This window comes from Quercus suber, unplaced genomic scaffold (assembly GCF_002906115.3).
Source record: "Quercus suber isolate HL8 unplaced genomic scaffold, Cork oak 2.0 scaffold_268, whole genome shotgun sequence".
NCBI classification, from domain to species: Eukaryota; Viridiplantae; Streptophyta; class Magnoliopsida; order Fagales; family Fagaceae; genus Quercus; species Quercus suber.
The window spans coordinates 912,880-929,546 of NW_027069724.1; the positions used below are offsets into that span (position 1 = coordinate 912,880).

The window sequence follows — 16,667 nt, forward strand, 5'->3', positions numbered from 1 at the left end:
CCTCTCTGTTTTTCAGCAAAAACACTGCCCCCAATATCCAAGACGCCATCAAAAACCTCTTTAGTGCCCAAATCATAAAACAACACGAATAGTACTTAGGCCTACCCTCACTTATCGGCAAGAACAAAAAGAAAGCTTTTAATAAGATAAAGGACCAAGTTGGAAAAAAGATCACAGGTTGGAAAGGGAAGTTGTTGTCAAGCGTAGGGAGAGAGACACTTATCAAAGTTGTTGCTCAAGCTACACCACCTACACCATAAGCTGTTTCAAGATCCTGGACTCTTTATGTAAGGACTTAGGAGTCATGATCAGCTGGTTTTGGTGGGGTCAGAAAAAAGAAGAGAGGAAAATACCATGGGTAGCCTGGGATAAGCTTTCACACCCAAAATTGATGGGAAATGGGCTTTAGAGACTTTTGAGCCTTCAATCTAGCACTTCTGGCAAAGTAAGGATGGCGCCTCCTAAAAAATTGCAACACTCTATTCTACTAGGTCTTCAAAGCCAAATACTTTGACAACTCCACCTTCCTTGAAGCTCAACTTGGTAAGAGACCGTCCTTTGCCTGGTGGAGTATTATGACAACCAAGCCAGTCATATCCGAAGGAGTTAGGTGGAGCATTGGCAATGGAATGCGGACTCACATTTGGAGAGATAAGTGGGTCCCCACTCCCTCAGCATACAGAGTAGTAAGTCCAAGAAATGAACTCCACTTGAGCAACGATGACTGGGTCTCCTGCCTTATCAGTCATAACCTGCACGTATGGAAAACAGAGGTAGTCCGTAGCACTTTCCTTCCCTATGAAGCCGAAATAATCCTTGGCATTCCACTCAGTGCACTCCTAACAAAAGACTGCCAAATCTGGTAAGCCATATCAAACGGTGATTTCTTAGTGTGAAATGCATATCGCATTGCCTAAAGACCTCAAGACACCCAAGACAACGGCCAATACTCAGATGGCTCCACTATGAAGACAATGTGGAAATCCATTTGGAGTCTAAAGTGCCTAAACAAGATTAGAACCTTTATTTGGCGTGCTTGCAAGAATATCTTGCCAACCAAGACTCGTCTCAGGGACCGCCACATCCCAATAAAGGTTGACTTTGGCCTGTGCGAATCAACGCCGGAACACACATTTTGGAGTTGCAACCTCTTTAGGGAGGTTTGGACTATCCTTGCCGTCAAAATCCCAAGCCTCTTATGGAAGCCAAGGGATTTCATGGACCTCTTTTAGGTACTCAAAGAGAAAAATGACCACACTGAGCTAGAAGTACTTGCAACAGCTGCATGAGGCATTTGGAATAATAGAAATAAGGTTCAACACGGTGGCACCTCCAAAACCACAACGATGATCATCAACAATGCACGTGGGTATGTAGAAGAATATAAACAAACAGCGAACCTCCCTATTTCTCGCCCCACCCAAACCTCGACCTCCTAAAAGCCCCCACCGACTGACTGGTAGAAGATTAATGTTGACGGTGCAGTGTTTAAGGAGATTGGACAACGTGGAATTGGGGTCGTTGTTTGCAATGACAGAGGTGAGATCATGGGGGCACTCTCAAAGAAGTTGTACTTTCCACTGGGTGCACTTGAGGCTGAGGCAAAGGCAATGGAGTGTAGAATTATTTTTGCATGGGAACTGGGCCTAAGGCAAGTCATAATTAAGGGAGATTCGCAAGTTGTTATTCAAGCCCTTGAGTGTGAGACACTTGCCCCAATCTCCATTCAACAAGTCATCATGGGGGCAAAAATGTGGCTACCAACTTTTTTTTTTTTTTTTTTGGTTAACGGCTGCCAACTTTCACTTCATGGGAAACAAGCTTCACTCAACGTGACAACAACGTAGCAACTCACCTAATGGCAAAGCATGCCAAGGATGTAATTGATTGATATGGGTGGAGGACACCCCCCCTATTATTGTATCACAGATTCCCTCTTATGTACTTTCTATGGGCGCTACCCAAGTTTAAATGAAATTTGCAAGCTTTTCCATCAAAAAAATAAAACAAAAAAGATATATCTAAATTGACAAAAACATCTTCTCTCAATAATTATTATTTCCAATAATACATAGTATAAAAAATCATTATTAATGTCAAGTACATCATTTGCCTTCTTTCTCTCTCTCTCTCTTTTTTTTTTTTTTTTACCGCATGTTGTTAAGGCTTTCTTATTCTTTGGTCGTGAGAGAACAAAAATATGGACTAATAAATACAAGCACAAACAGAAATACAGAGCATGATTTTTGCATAGCAATAACCATGAGGAACACCAACACCAGCAACAACGATAACAGCCCAGAAGATCAGAGGAAGAAAGATCTCTCACAAGCCTTGATTCCAGATTCAATCAGACCCTCAGGAATGTTCAAGGGTATGCCCAAGTTTTCTCATTTCTAATTTTTTCACTCTTGTTTGGTTCAATTTTCCTTCATATTTCAAAACCCCATTTGCTTAAAACATTCATAATGAAGGTTTTCGAGGACTTATCGATTTTGACTTGCAAATGGGTCTTTTGGATTGGATTCGGAAAACCCATTTGGATATTAGTTCTAATTTATGAGTTATGGCTTTTGATCTCTCAAATTCTGTGATATGGTTGAGAAAATTCATGTGGGTCTTGTTAATTTTGATGTATTTAGTAGAGATCAGTGAGGAAAGTTTTGCAATTGATAGGATCTATGCATTGGGATTGGGTGATATCATTAAGTTCTGCTGTGTCTGGTCGCTGAGAAAGTGTGAGAAAACATTTTGATTGGGATTCTAAGTCCCTTATTTTTTTTTGGTGTTCTAAGTTTTCTCTGTCATACAATTGAATTGAGAATTAGTAATAGGAAATTCGTTTTACCTGATTTGCTTACTTTATAAGAAAAATGTGGACTTGCTGATCTATGCCAAAATGGGGCTGCAGAAATTGACTTTTTATCCTCCCTCTCTAATGGGTTACTTGTGTGCTTAATTTTGTGTCTGTGAAAACTTACCATTGTGCTAGACATAAATATGCAATGTGGCTTTCTTTCCTCCAATATCACTGCCATTTATTTTTAATTTTTATTTCTTAGATTTAGTTTTCATGTGCTCTGTTCTCAAACTGGTTAGATTCACATTGCAGTAGGCTGCCTAAGACATTGAACAGGACTCATATATTTTTTGATTATGTAATTTTCAATCAGTTTAAGTGTTTGGAGTTAGTCAGTTTAGGAAGAAAGCTTATTACTTGATATCTATAAATGGAATGATTGTGTCTAATATTTTGATATTTTACCTATATAATGCTTCATATAGCTGTTCCTTGCATTGTAACAACAAGGTAGAGGGTAAGATGGTGGGTTTAAGAATCATTGGTTGTTTGTGTAATACCTGATAAGAAATACTTCCTGTAACTGTTGCTTTAGTATCTCAATTCTGCTGTTTTAATTTTTTTCTAAAGAATCAATGATTTTGTTTGTTGTTCTATAAGTTGTTTCTTAATCTTTAATTTTTGGCCTATCTAGGTTGCTCAAAGGCCACAGTATTCCTGGTAAAATATTACTGACTGGGAGATCAGATCCACTAGATGAATCAAGCTTACAGGAACAGTATACAGAGTATGAAAGGAGCTTCTCATACAAAGAAGCTGGCTCAAGTGATTGCTTGGCGAAGGCAGCGGAGGTAATAGTGACATCCCTTTTCCCTCATTCTTGTGCTCTTTATTTTTATTTTTATTTTTATTTTTTAAACTCATGATGTATAAAATTTTAATTATTGAGAATTTAATAAGTTTGAATTTTACTCGTAATGTAGGAAGAAGTCCAGAGTATTAGCAAGCCAAATAATAACACAAATGTCATTAACACAATCCCATCTTAATAGATAGTGACATTCTCTTTATCTTAACATTAAACTTTTTGGCACTCTTGTAATTTTCTGGGAAGCGGATGTTTCTATTTTGAATTTTTGTGCGAAATACCTGTAGAAATTTCACTTTGGTTATAATAGAGGTTAGGATCTCTCTAATTTTCCCTCTCTCTTGCTTGTGGGGTTTAGAAGTTCCATAATTTTAATGTTAAGTACAATTTGAGAGCTGTAACATTTCCTTTTTGAAATTCATTTGTAGAGAAGTCATGTGAGTTAGCTTGGAGTGGAATACCAGATTATATGCGCCCTGATGTGTGGAGGCTTCTTTTGGTAAGTCTGAGTTCTCTAATATTAGCTATAGGTTTTAAAAAGCATGATGACTGGAAATATAGGGCTTGTAATTCAAAGTTGCTTAGTCTTAGAAGTAAATTTCAGCCTTATAATCAAATGTTTCTTGGTGTACAATTAGACATATTAGTTTCAGTGGAAAGCTTTCAAACTGGATTTAATTTATTATTTATTTTTGTTTAATTAGACTGATAATGAAAACATTTTTACAGAAGATGTTAGTGCTACATAGATGATAATTCACAAAGGGTAATATTAGCTATTAAATGCTCCCTTCATTCTTATGTTACAGAAGTTTAGATCTTGTTTTTGCCTTATAAAGTTATAATATGGCTAGTAAATGCTCCTTTATTTCTTATGTGATGGCACCTTTTGTTGATCATGCTTCTATCCTCATCCAATTTTGCTGAAGATCATTTATTTGAAAAACTTTACGCTAGTGGAAGTAGTAAAAAAGGATCTGTTAATAAGGGGGTAACTGAGAGTATGATTTTTGATTGGATAGAATGGCATAAAAGAATACATGTAAACAATCCGATTAGTCTATTGATAATCCATAGCTCACTCCATAGTTTTGGGACTAAGGCTTTGTTTTTGTTACATACTTTAGGGTAAAATACTATTTTGGTCCCTAAACTTTACCAAAAGAACTTTTTTAAGTTTAGGGACCAAAAAAAAACTTTTGGTAAAGCTTAGGGACCAAAATAGTATTTTACCCTATAATTTATTATAAGAACTTTCTTTTTTCTGGTAGGTATTTACCTTATTAAGTAAAGTTTTAAAGAGCCAGTGAGCTTGATAAACACATTAACGCAAACACTGGTGGACACATTTATGAGTAACATTGGGGAAACATTGTGAGATTTGGAATGTTTTAGTGAATCTACAGTCTGAGATTTATCATTTATCTTATTTGCTTTTAGCATGTGTTGCCTTTTTTCTATTTGTCTGTGTGGGACTGAATCTTGAGTAGGAAGAAATTACCAACATGATTTCACAGGCTTTATGTATTTGTTTGTTCCCCCTTTTACCCCATGTGGTTTTAGCTGTCTTATATCACAAAAACGCTCTTTGTAGTGCATTTATTGGATGGACCATCACATATAAGTTCAGAGACCAACCTAATCTAAGTGGGGCTGAGTCTAGAGTTGGAAGAAATTACTACGTCGATTGGGCAAGCTTTACATGTGTTTTTGATCCTTTTTTTTTAATCCATGTGGTTTAAGTTGTCATCTATCTATTGCTTGGAACAAAAAGTCTCATTTGTAGTGCAGCATTGGATGGACCATCACATCTAAGATCAGAGGCTAAGCTAATCTGGCTTGTCCCCTGAATTTTCCTATTGAAATAAATTTTGTTGCTTGTTTGAAATTTAAAATGAACTGACAACAGGGATATGCACCACCTAATTCAGATGGAAAGGAGGGAGTCTTAAGAAGGAAGCGCCTTGAGGATCTTGAATGTCTTTCTCAGTATTATGACATTGCAGATACAGAAAGATCGGATGACGAGATCAATATGCTTTGCCAGGTATTTTTGTGTCTATTGAATTCTCATCTTGAATATTATAAATCTCTTCTGCCCAATTCTTGATGAATTGCTGATGACATTCTTGTTAGATTACTGTTGATTATTGTCCATGCACTGTACCTGATGTCTCTTTCTTCCAAGAACCACAAGTTAAGAAATCCTTGGAGCACATCCTTTATACATGGTTAAATATCTATTGTTCTGTGCCAGTGGCTTTTATATGTCAAGTAATATGTGAATCTGAGGGGAAGGAAGAAATGAATGCACCAGTCGTATCAAACTAGATTGCACTAGGTTAAGTGTAAATTATTTATCAATCAATTTAGACTACTTAGTCAATAATTTTATGACAGAATTTTTGCTTTTGAATTGGATTACTGCTTTGCTACATTTCCAAATATAGGTAGAATAGTCACCACTCGATTGTTTGTGATTTTTTCTGCTGAATGCTTTGTCAGTTACATTCAGCTAAATTTCCTGTTAATCATATCAAACACTTTGATTTGTATTAATATCATGTATTTATATTTTGTTTCCTATGCTTAACAAATTAATAAAATATATTGTTAGCTCATGTATTTGCTCTTGATACCAACATACCGTTTTAGTTCCAGAATTTATATACTTAAAAGTAAATTGGGAAGTTTGAGGGAGGGAGAACTGATGGGGTCAGTAGTCTTAGCCTCTTAGGTAGAGTTTTTGAACTTGGACCTTTGTATCTGTTGCTGGTTTTGCACCTGGGATTCTCTGGATTTGCTTTGAATTTAATCTGCTGATAGCACAACCTGTATTTGATTTTTTTTTTTTTACTGCATTTTGGTGCCTCTGTGGGATATAAATTTCCTGTAATCCTTTCTGTTGTGCTCAGCTTGAATCATCCAATAGGCTAAACCAGTAGGGGTATTGTTTACTGCAGAACGTTCAATCCATTGAATCTGTTGAAGGGGATTATAAATTGCTGTCCATTGAGCGCCTTGCTTTAGCAGCTAACATTCCATGTCCATACCCTTAGGACAATTACATTTCAGGTTTCTGGAGGCTTGAATCAGCTGTCAGCTGATTTCTGTCTCTTTTATGTAGGTTTTCTGAGTAGTTCCCAGTTTCAACTGTACGGACAGGCCTGGCCTGTTGCATAATTATGGTTGTTAACTTTTTTTTTTCATATGATATTTTGTTTTATATATTCCCAGGGTAGGATGTGATCGACAAAAGAATTCCCACCGTGGTTGCCACTTAATGGAACATCTTTGTTACCTAGATTGTTTTCTTTTCCACTCAAACTTTATGATGAATTGGAGATGTGGGATTGGCTGATCAGGATGGTTTACGGGTCTACGGGTGATCACCATGGGATTTGAATGACTGGACTTGACCTATGAAATGTGTAAATATGGATGATAGGCAGTGACATCATGACAAAGCTCTCTTAGTAGCCGCCATGAATTGTTTGTCACTTTCCTGTTCTAGCACTGTAACTCAATTTATATTGTGAAGAGTTCTCAGAATTATGGCAGAACAACAACATATACCACATGCATCATCTCCTGCTCAAGTTCAGTATGCAAAGACGCATTGACTTGATGACTTTTTCATTGTATATTCTCTATTATTTCTAGGGAAATTTCTTAAATATGGAAAATTTGTGGACATGACACTAATGGCACCTCTTATCAACACTTTTCTGGTCACCAACAAAAGATATTTTGTGAAATTTATATCTCTTTTCGCTATGCCCATCCATATAGCTAACTGATTGGAAAAGTTACACAGACACTTTATTTAATATAGGTGGCGTTTGGATTCAGCGTTTATGAGCTGCATTTGCGTTTTTTCCCTTTTTTTTTTTTTTTTTTTTTTTTATGAGCTGCATTTGCATTTTTTCCCTTTTTTTTTTTTTTTTTTGAAGCCGTGATTGTTGACTTTTCTGTGTGAACAGTGCACACCAGTGGATCTCGTGCACTGTTCACAGGACCTACAAATCTCACTTTTCAGTAACTTTTTCATTAAAAATGGGTCTCACGGTACTATTCACACATTTAAAAATTATTTTGCTACAATATTTTCAGTTTTCAATTTTCAACTGTATCCAAACGGACCCGTAGTCTTATTTGATTTTGTAGTAAATTGTATTTTATTTTATTTTTAGGCCCTAGTATTTAATTAGGTTATTATTTCATTAGAGTCAGATATTTTTGTAATTCAATTATTGGGATTTCCCAAGTCTATTAGAATTAGGGTTTCCTATGATAGTCAAGATTAGAGTTTAGAATTCTATACAAGCAAAGTATTGTACTCCTATTGTGGGGGATTGTTTTGATGAATACAATTTCTAATTGCAATTGTCCCAATGGTATGATACTAACTCCAGCCAACCCTAGATGCTAACTCCTAGAGGGGTTCTTGGTGCTTACATCAAGCAGGCCTTGGTCCTAACCCCAAGGTTCTCTATCTTTAGTTTTCTGTTCTTCAATTTTAATGTGCATTGTTTTAGCTTGTCCTACATCCACTTTTGGAGATATGTTATATCCATCAAATATGGGAAGGATTGGGGGGATGTTCAGGAAAGGTGGTATGAGGTTCTCATTGCATGGGCTTTGGATAAGTATTAGAGAAGGATGGGATTCCTTTTCTAGAAATGTTACTTTTGGCATGGGGAATGGGAATGGCACTAGAGTTCTGTTTTGGTATGACAAATGGCGTGGACTGTGGAGATTCTTGCCTTAAATATTTGTTTCCTGATTTGTTTACTTTGGCATTGGACAAAAATGCCTCAATGGCCTCCTACTTGGTGGGAATGGGAAACAAAGTGAGACAAGTTCAGGATTGGGAAACAGAGTTGGTGGAGAATTTATCTGACTTGCTGTATTCTAATTTCTACTCTACTCAAGGTGAGAATAGATTACCATGGACCTTAAGAAAGAATGGAAAATGTGATGTTAAATCTTATGATGAATTGAGGAGTTCAAGGAATATTCCTTTCTTTGGCAAAGCATTTGGGGTGCTAGAGTGCCTTGTAAAATCACTTTTTTCACTTGGGCACCAGCCTTGTGCAAGATTTTGACTATTGGTAATATGTGGAAGTGTCATATGGTGATTTGGTTGGTGTTGTTTTCATAAGAACTTGGAGAGACAATGGACATCTTTTACCATTTTGCTTTGTGTCTAGAGATCTTGGTCTTTGGTGTTTTCTTTATTTAGAGTATCTTGGGTTATGCCAAGTCAGTACTTGAACTGTTGGCTTGTTGGCATGGTAGGTTTTATAATCACCAGGGTGTAAAAGCTTGTAAGGAAGGCCTTTATTTATTTTGTGGTCATAACTCATATGGTGAGAAAGGAATAGTAGAACTTTTAATGGTGTTGAACATCTCATTCATGTTATCAAACTATCCTTTTTAAGATCATTGTATGATTGGATGAATGCCTTAGGCTCTATCCCATTTGTATCTTTTTTTGCTCAACGATCATGGAAATCTCATAGAGCTTGACGATAATGGAAATCGCATAGGTACGAATTGATCTAGGTTTTGTGACTCTCCGTCTCTCGTGGCGTTGTGTTCTCAGCTCCGATTATGTACGAATCACAAACCCTAATTTCATCTTTGATTTTTTTGTTTTTTGGTTTACCTACACTTTTTCATCGATTTCCCCAGGATTTTCGTTTCACATTTCTTAGAAAACTGAGCTCATCATCGATTTCCCTATTTCGATTTCTAATTGTTCGACTTTTGCAATTTCATTATTCGAGTTCAAATCATAATCTCTATTTCCTTTATAGTTTTCATACAAATATTGATTGAGTTATTTTTTTTTTTTTTTTTTTTTTTTTTAATTGTGAGTACAGGCACAATGAGATTGCAAGTTTTTCATACAAATATTGATTGAGATTTTTTTTTTTTTTTTTTTTTTTTTTAATTGTGAGTACAGGCACAATGAGATTGCAAGGCTTAATCCAAATACAAAATCACCGTCGGATTCTGCTCCAACATCCAGGTCCTCTCCCATTGGTTTTTACTCTCTCTCTATCTTTAAGCTTATTAGTGCTCTGTTTGGTTGCTGAGAAAAATGTGAGGGAAAAAACGAGTTATTCTGTGAGGAATTTAAGGTTTTATAGACTGATTTCAATTCTAGGAGCTGTTTGTTCGCTGACACATTTTGTGAATGATTCATAACATAGTTCGTGTGTAAATTTAGGTGTTTGAAGCTTTGTTGTGTTTCTTTTTGTTTGGTTGCTGTGAAAATGTAATGGCAAAAAAGAGATTCTTAGGAGCTATTTGATTTTGCATTTTATATTTATGGCATAGATTTGTGGATTTTATTGGTTAATGTGAGAAATTTAGTGATCAGAGGTTACTTAGTGTGGAAATTGAGGTGTTAGTTTTGAATCTCTGTTGAATTGGCTTTGTTTGGTTGGTGAGAAAATGTGAGGGAGAAACGAGTAGTTCTAGGTTAGTTTGTGTGAAAATTAAGGTTTTAGTTGATTGAAACTCTGTTGTGTTGCTTTATTGTTTGGTTATTGAGAAAATGTAATGGCAAAAAAGAGATTCTAGGTTATTTTGTTTTGAAATTGAGGTTTACAAAGTAATCCAATTCTTAGTGCCAGTTGTCCTTCAAATTTCATTTTTGTGGAGTTTTTGGTAATTCATGAATGTTTCAATAGTATAGACTTGTGAACTGGCTGAGGCCGTAGCTGAATGTTTCAATTCTTAGAGCTGTTCGTTCTTTGATCTTACATTTTGTGAATAAATTATAGCATAGATTTTTTGATAAGTGATTTGTAGCATAGATTTGTGGGTTCTATTGGGTAACGTGGGAAAAAGAACAATTAGAGTTTGTTTAGTGTGGAAATTGAGGTGTTAGGTTTGAATCTCTGTTTGTGTTGCTTTTTATTTGGTTAGTGAGAAAATGTGAGGCGAATCAAAATACCAATTTTGATAATTTTGAGTAAACAATTTTGTTAATTATGTTTGTGATGAATTGTAATGTAATAAACTATTAATATTAATAGCTATTCCATTGAGCTACTTAGTTGATTGTTTCTTTCATGATAGATAACTTTTATGTTTGCCTCATATGGAGATTTTTACAGATAATTTGTTTTCTCTTACTTCGAAACAGAAATAAGAGTACAAAGGTTAGACCTTCCGGGAAGATTGGTTCGGGTACAACAGAGGTACTACATCTCCAGAGAACTATTCTTTTTTTTACAATTCTTTACTTTGAAATTGATAAATTACAAATTGTCTCAAAAGTTTAAACGGTTAGGAAATGGAAAATTTAATTACTTGACCATTATTTTCACTCTCCCTTACATGTGAACCATATTCTCTCTTGACCAAAATGCTAAATGCATTTTGGTTTTGATCTTTTGTTTAGTTTGTTATTTGTTACAGATATGTGAAATGCAAATTTATGTTGTATCCTTTGTAATTTATAATTGTTCATGTATTGTGGCAGATACCATTTTCCATGTTTTTGAGACAGCCATGAAAAGACAACCTAGAAAGATTTTATGAGACCTTCCATGGATTCAATATCAGTGCTCAGGTAGGCGAGATTTTGAGCCTAATGCCTTTGTCAAATTTCACTTCAGATATTATATCACACTGACCTTTTCAAACAAAAGTTCAAGCAAACTGGCAACAAGAAATTAAAACTGGACTTGAAGAAAAGACCATCCAACACTGAATAATTAATTAATCACATAACCTATAATTCTCATAACATTTATTTTGAACTCACCTACGATGGGTAATTATTGGATACTCCCGAAATACTATAAATGCATACTTCTCTCTCTCACATAATTGTGGGTCCTACTAATTAAATTCATGGTGGAACCCACAATTTATGTGAGAGTGAGGAGTACGTATTTATTATACTTCCGGAGTATTCAATAATTTTCCACCTACAGCAAACCAAATTTTACTTCAGGGAAACGTGTGAGGTTCGGCCTTTCCACTTGTCAGGGTCTCTCTCTCTCTCTCTCTCTCTCTCTCAAGTATGCCATTGACTATGAAATTTCAAAGTCGTCCCACAATGAAAGTGTATTGCTCAATCAATGGATCATCCATCTATTTATATGCTTCCTTCCTGTAATAACAATTCACAAACGAGAGAGAGAGAGAGAGAGAGAGAGAGAGAGAGAGAGAGAGAGAGAGAGAGAGAGAGAGAGAGTGGGAGTGACTTAAATGAGACGTGAAGATGACGATATGATAGAACTTCACAAGACACCAGGAAGTCGGTGTAGAGATGATACAAAAATGAAAATAACGATTCAAGGAGGAGATGATATTGTTGATCTCTACAACGCATCAGCAATTGGTTGTACAACCACATTGAAAAGTTTGATCGATAAAGACCCACCCATCCTTCATAAAATTTCTTTGACCACCTTTAGTGAAACCCCATTACACATATCAGCTTTGCTTGGCCACCTTGATTTCACTAAAACTCTTATAACTCAAAATCCTCACCTAGCTGTTGAATTGGACTCCCACAAACGTTGTCCCCTTCATTTGGCTTCCTCTGAGGGCCACGTTGAGATTGTTCAACAACAATTAACTATATATGAAGATGCATGCTAGTTTCCTGATCAAAGTGGGAGAATTCCTCTCCACTATGCAGCAATGAGAGGACGAGTTGAAGTTGTGGAGAAGTTGATTGTTGCACGACCTGATTCAATTCGGGTTGTACTTGACGGGAATGAGACTGTTTTGGACCTATTGGTGAAATCCTTGAGTGACGATGGGGATTTTCTCAATTTCAAAAATCTCTGATGATTGCAAAACTATCTTGCATTTAGCTGTGATGCAAAAACAAATTGAGGTAGCTTTTTATTTATTTCTTGAATATACATGCAAAAATAAATTAAGTAAAAATCATTTTACCCCCACTCATGAGCACCCATAGGTCCATAACTGAATCACGTAAATTTGCATATTGTGTATTTATTTGATTTTTTTTTTTTAAATTTTAAATATTTTTAGTATCTACAAAATTAATTATTTACTATTGGATAAGCCAATTTGTGCCAATTGTGATTAACTATCTTTGTTTGAATTTGTCAAATGTTTTGAGTATGTAAAATATTAATTAAAATTATGAAAATATTTATAATCTACTCTGATGATTTTTCAGTGAAAAATATATCCAAGAGTTGCAAGGATTTTGACTTTAAATTAGCTATAGTTAATTAATTTATGGTCTAATTATAGTGATATTAGCTTCCAATAACTTTATATAGTTAATTAGGGAAGAAATTTTTTTATGAATTTATAATTCTATTAATATTAGTCTTATAATTGAGATTTGGTTTCTATTTTTTTTTTTAAAAGGAATTGACCTCTAGTTTTTTCAGACGATATTCCTCTTATATTTGATTCCATAGGGTATATAACAACTGGAAAATAACAGTGATATTAGTATTCTTAAATTTTTAAAATTTGTCGAAGTGGTAATTTCTGATTAAAATAATATCATTATCATATGTATTCACCATTGTAATTATTTTGATTTTGCCCCAATTCACAACATAACCGTCTCATCAATAAAAATCCTTTTGAATCACTACTACACCTATTGAAAAAATAAGACAAATTAGTACATTACAAACGCTTTTTTTTTTTTTTTGAAGAAAGTAACAACTTGATCACGTGGCTTTGGAAGCTAAGTTCATTAAATTGAGAAAAAAAAAAAAGTTTAAACTTTTAAGTACAAAACATCATTCTTTAAAAAAAAAATAATAATAATAAAATACTAAACATCCTTGGGCTAAAGTACACTTTCATATTTGGCATTTATCAAAACACACTTTTTAAAATATAATTCTTTTAAATTTTCTACATTTTAGATACAACCTTAAATATAAATAATAATAATAAATTTTCAAAGAGAATGGGCATTAAGAGGTTTATTAACAAATGATAGTACATTATAAAATCATCTTTAAAAAGACAATCATAGTTTTTCCAGAACATATGCACAAAAGTATCATTCTTTTTAATAAAATTTTTGCATCACAAATACACTCCGTAAATACAATATTCACACTTTCATATTGGATGTCCAAATTGTTTTAAAATATTCATACTTAATAAATTGTGACACATGATGTCCACCTATTGTATGCAACAGGAGTCTAAGACAATCAAAATCCTTTTTAATGTGTTTGGTTAGAATTTTTTTAGGACCACAACTTTTTTTTTTTTTGTCACAATTTTTGCAACAACTTTTATGAGTGGCTATCAACTATTTTTACATAAACTCTCTACTTTTTTCCATTACTCATAGTCATATTAGAGTTGTCACAAAAGTTGCGTCCACAAATTTTTCTACACAATACATAATCTGTCACATTCAAATTATCACGAAAATTGTGTTTATAAATTCTCTCATAAGGAGATGAAGAGATGAGAAGGGACCTACAATCCAAAAAGATAATATAGAAAAGATTGTATCTAGTTTAGAATCCTGCTCTTTTTGGTGCAGGTAGGATTTTAAAACCCCCCACATTGACTTGCTTTCGGTTAATAACCATTTTCTGCATTTGTTGTGTATATCGTAATTTCATTTTTGCTAATAGAGAAATTCTCTATCTAAGTAGCATTGATCTTTACGTTATGGTTCTCAAAAACAAATATTTTCAAAATTATAACACTTTAAGCTTTAATTTGCAGACAATAAAATACTAACTTTCAGTGACTAAAGTGAAAAAAGTAGATTCCTGAAACAACAAGGATTTTACAGCCTTAAAAATGTCGAAGAATTGTCCAAAAGATTTCAATAGCTCTACCATTCGCAACATGTTATTGGATGCCGGTGCTAGGGTTGAAAGAGTGAATAATCCAAGTGAATCAGCAAAAACAACACAATCAAGGAAGAAATGGTGGAAGAATTTGTCGAAACACTTGAAATACCGAGGTAATTGGGTAGAAGAGAATCGTGGCTATATAATGGTAATGGCTATTGTGATTACAACTATCACTTTCCAACAGGCAGCTAGCCCCCCAGGCGGTGTTTGGCCACAAAGTGGAAATGTTACTCATTATATTATCGTTTTACATCTTCTGGTCATAACTTCGAAGTTGATGCTAGAACGTCAGTTTAGGTTCTATCGATCCGCTGTACTACTTCTATTTCATAATATTCAACGCTATCTCTTTTATTGCATCAGTCATTGTCACCTTTTTACTAATTAGTGGATTCCCGGTCAAAAATAAGATTTGTATGGGTCTCTTGACAATAGCTCTATGTACCACTCTTGCATTCTTGGTAATTACCTGTATAACTGCAGTCTCCATGGTGACCCCGATCTCACTATACGATTTGAAATATAAGGAGCTCTCTAGTACACAAATACGGTCTCGGTAACCAAACCAATGAAATCCCACAACAAACTACGAGAACCCGTATTTGTGTACTAGAGAGCTCCTTATATTTCAAATCGTATAATGAGATTGGGTCACATGGAGACTGCAATATACAGGTAATTCCAGGAATGCAAGAGTGGTACATAGAGCTATTGTCAAGAGACCCATACAAATCTTATTCTTGACCGGGAATCCACTAATTAGTAAGAAGGTGACAATGACTGATGCAATAAAAGAGATAGCGTTGAATATTATGAAATAGAAGTAGTACAGCGGATCGATAGAACCTACAACTGACGTTCTAGCATCAACTTTGAAGTTATGACCAGAAGATGTAAAACAACAAAATAATGAGTAACATTTCCACTTTGTGGCCAAACACCGCCTGGGGGGCTAGCTGCCTGTTGGAAAGTGATAGTTGTAATCACAATAGCCATTACCATTATATAGCCACGATTCTCTTCTACCCAATTACCTTGGTATTTCAAGTGTTTCGACAAATTCTTCCACCATTTCTTCCTTGATTGTGTTGTTTTTGCTGATTCACTTGGATTATTCACTCTTTCAACCCTAGCATTGGCATCCAATAACATGTTGGAATGGTAAAGCTATTGAAATCTTTTGAACAATTCTTCAACATTTTTAAGGCTGTAAAACCCTTGTTGTTCCGTGAATCTACTTCTTTTTTCACTTTAGTCACCGAAAGTTAGTATTTTACTGTCTGCAAATTAAAGCTTAAAGTGTTATAATTTTGAAAATATTTGTTTTTGAGAACCATAACGTAAAGATCAATGCTACTTAGATAGAGAATTTCTCTATTAGCAAAAAAGAAATTGTGATATAACAACAAATGCAGAAAATGGTTATTAACCGGAGCAAGTCAATGTGGGGTTTTAAAATCCTTCCTGACCAAAAAGAGCAAGATTCTAAACTTGATACAATTTTTTTATATTATCTTTTTGGATTGCAGGTCCCTTCTCATCTTTTCATCTCCTTAGAGAGAATTTATAAACACAATTTTCGTGATAATTTGAATGTGAAGATTATGAATTGTGTAGAAAAATTTGTGGACACAACTTTTGTGACAACTCTAATATGACTATGAGTAATGGAAAAAAGTAGTGAGTTATGTGAAAATAGTTGATAGCCACTCATAAAAGTTGTTGCAAAAACTGTGATGAAAAAAAAAAAAAAAGTTGTGGTCCTAAAAAATTCTAACCAAACACATAAAAAAGGATTTTGATTGTCTTAGACCTTTTTGTATACAATAGGTACACATCATGTGTCACAATTTATTAAGTATGAATATTTTAAAACAATTTGGACATCCAATATGAAAGTGTGAATATTGTATTTACGGAGTGTATTTGTGATGCAATAATTTTATTAAAAAGAATGATACTTTGTGCATATTTTCTGGAAAAACTAAGATTGTCTTTTAAAGATGATTTTATAATGTACTATCATTTGTTAATAAACCTCTTAATGCCCATTCATTTTGAAAATTATTATTATTATTTATTTAAGGTTGTATCTTAAAAGTAGAAAATTTAAAAGAATTATATTTTAAAAAGTGTGTTTTGA

At 34.4% G+C, this 16,667-nt stretch overlaps 1 protein-coding gene across 7 annotated transcripts; it reads left to right on the plus strand.

The window, feature by feature from the left end:
- Positions 1 to 2,142: 2,142 nt before the first annotated feature.
- LOC112034048 (uncharacterized) lies at positions 2,143 to 11,985 on the plus strand. 7 transcript variants are annotated; one of them, XR_010632183.1, is made up of 7 exons: positions 2,143 to 2,374; positions 3,495 to 3,651; positions 4,097 to 4,167; positions 5,578 to 5,715; positions 9,640 to 9,705; positions 10,831 to 10,885; positions 11,170 to 11,985. XR_010632183.1 is itself a non-coding variant. In XM_065781495.1 (5 exons), exons 3-5 carry the CDS (start codon positions 4,138 to 4,140, stop codon positions 5,997 to 5,999), a joined length of 363 nt encoding a protein of 120 aa, XP_065637567.1. In that variant the 5' UTR covers positions 2,143 to 2,374; positions 3,495 to 3,651; positions 4,097 to 4,137; the 3' UTR covers positions 6,000 to 6,625. The 7 variants fall into 7 exon arrangements, 2 of the variants coding, with proteins under 2 accessions (XP_065637567.1, XP_065637568.1); XR_010632186.1 differs by having other exon boundaries at positions 5,600 to 5,715; XR_010632182.1 differs by lacking the exons at positions 9,640 to 9,705; positions 10,831 to 10,885; positions 11,170 to 11,985 and adding exons at positions 6,632 to 6,791; positions 6,906 to 7,412.
- Positions 11,986 to 16,667: the final 4,682 nt, after the last annotated feature.

Excerpts from the sequence above, each read along its gene's own strand:
- LOC112034048 (XM_065781495.1), top strand. The coding sequence starts at position 4,138 with ATGCGCCCTGATGTGTGGAGGCTTCTTTTG. Across the intron at positions 4,168-5,577 it reads ATGTGTGGAGGCTTCTTTTG|GGATATGCACCACCTAATTC; the intron begins GTAAGTCTGAGT and ends AACTGACAACAG. Across the intron at positions 5,716-5,804 it reads AGATCAATATGCTTTGCCAG|ATTACTGTTGATTATTGTCC; the intron begins GTATTTTTGTGT and ends CATTCTTGTTAG.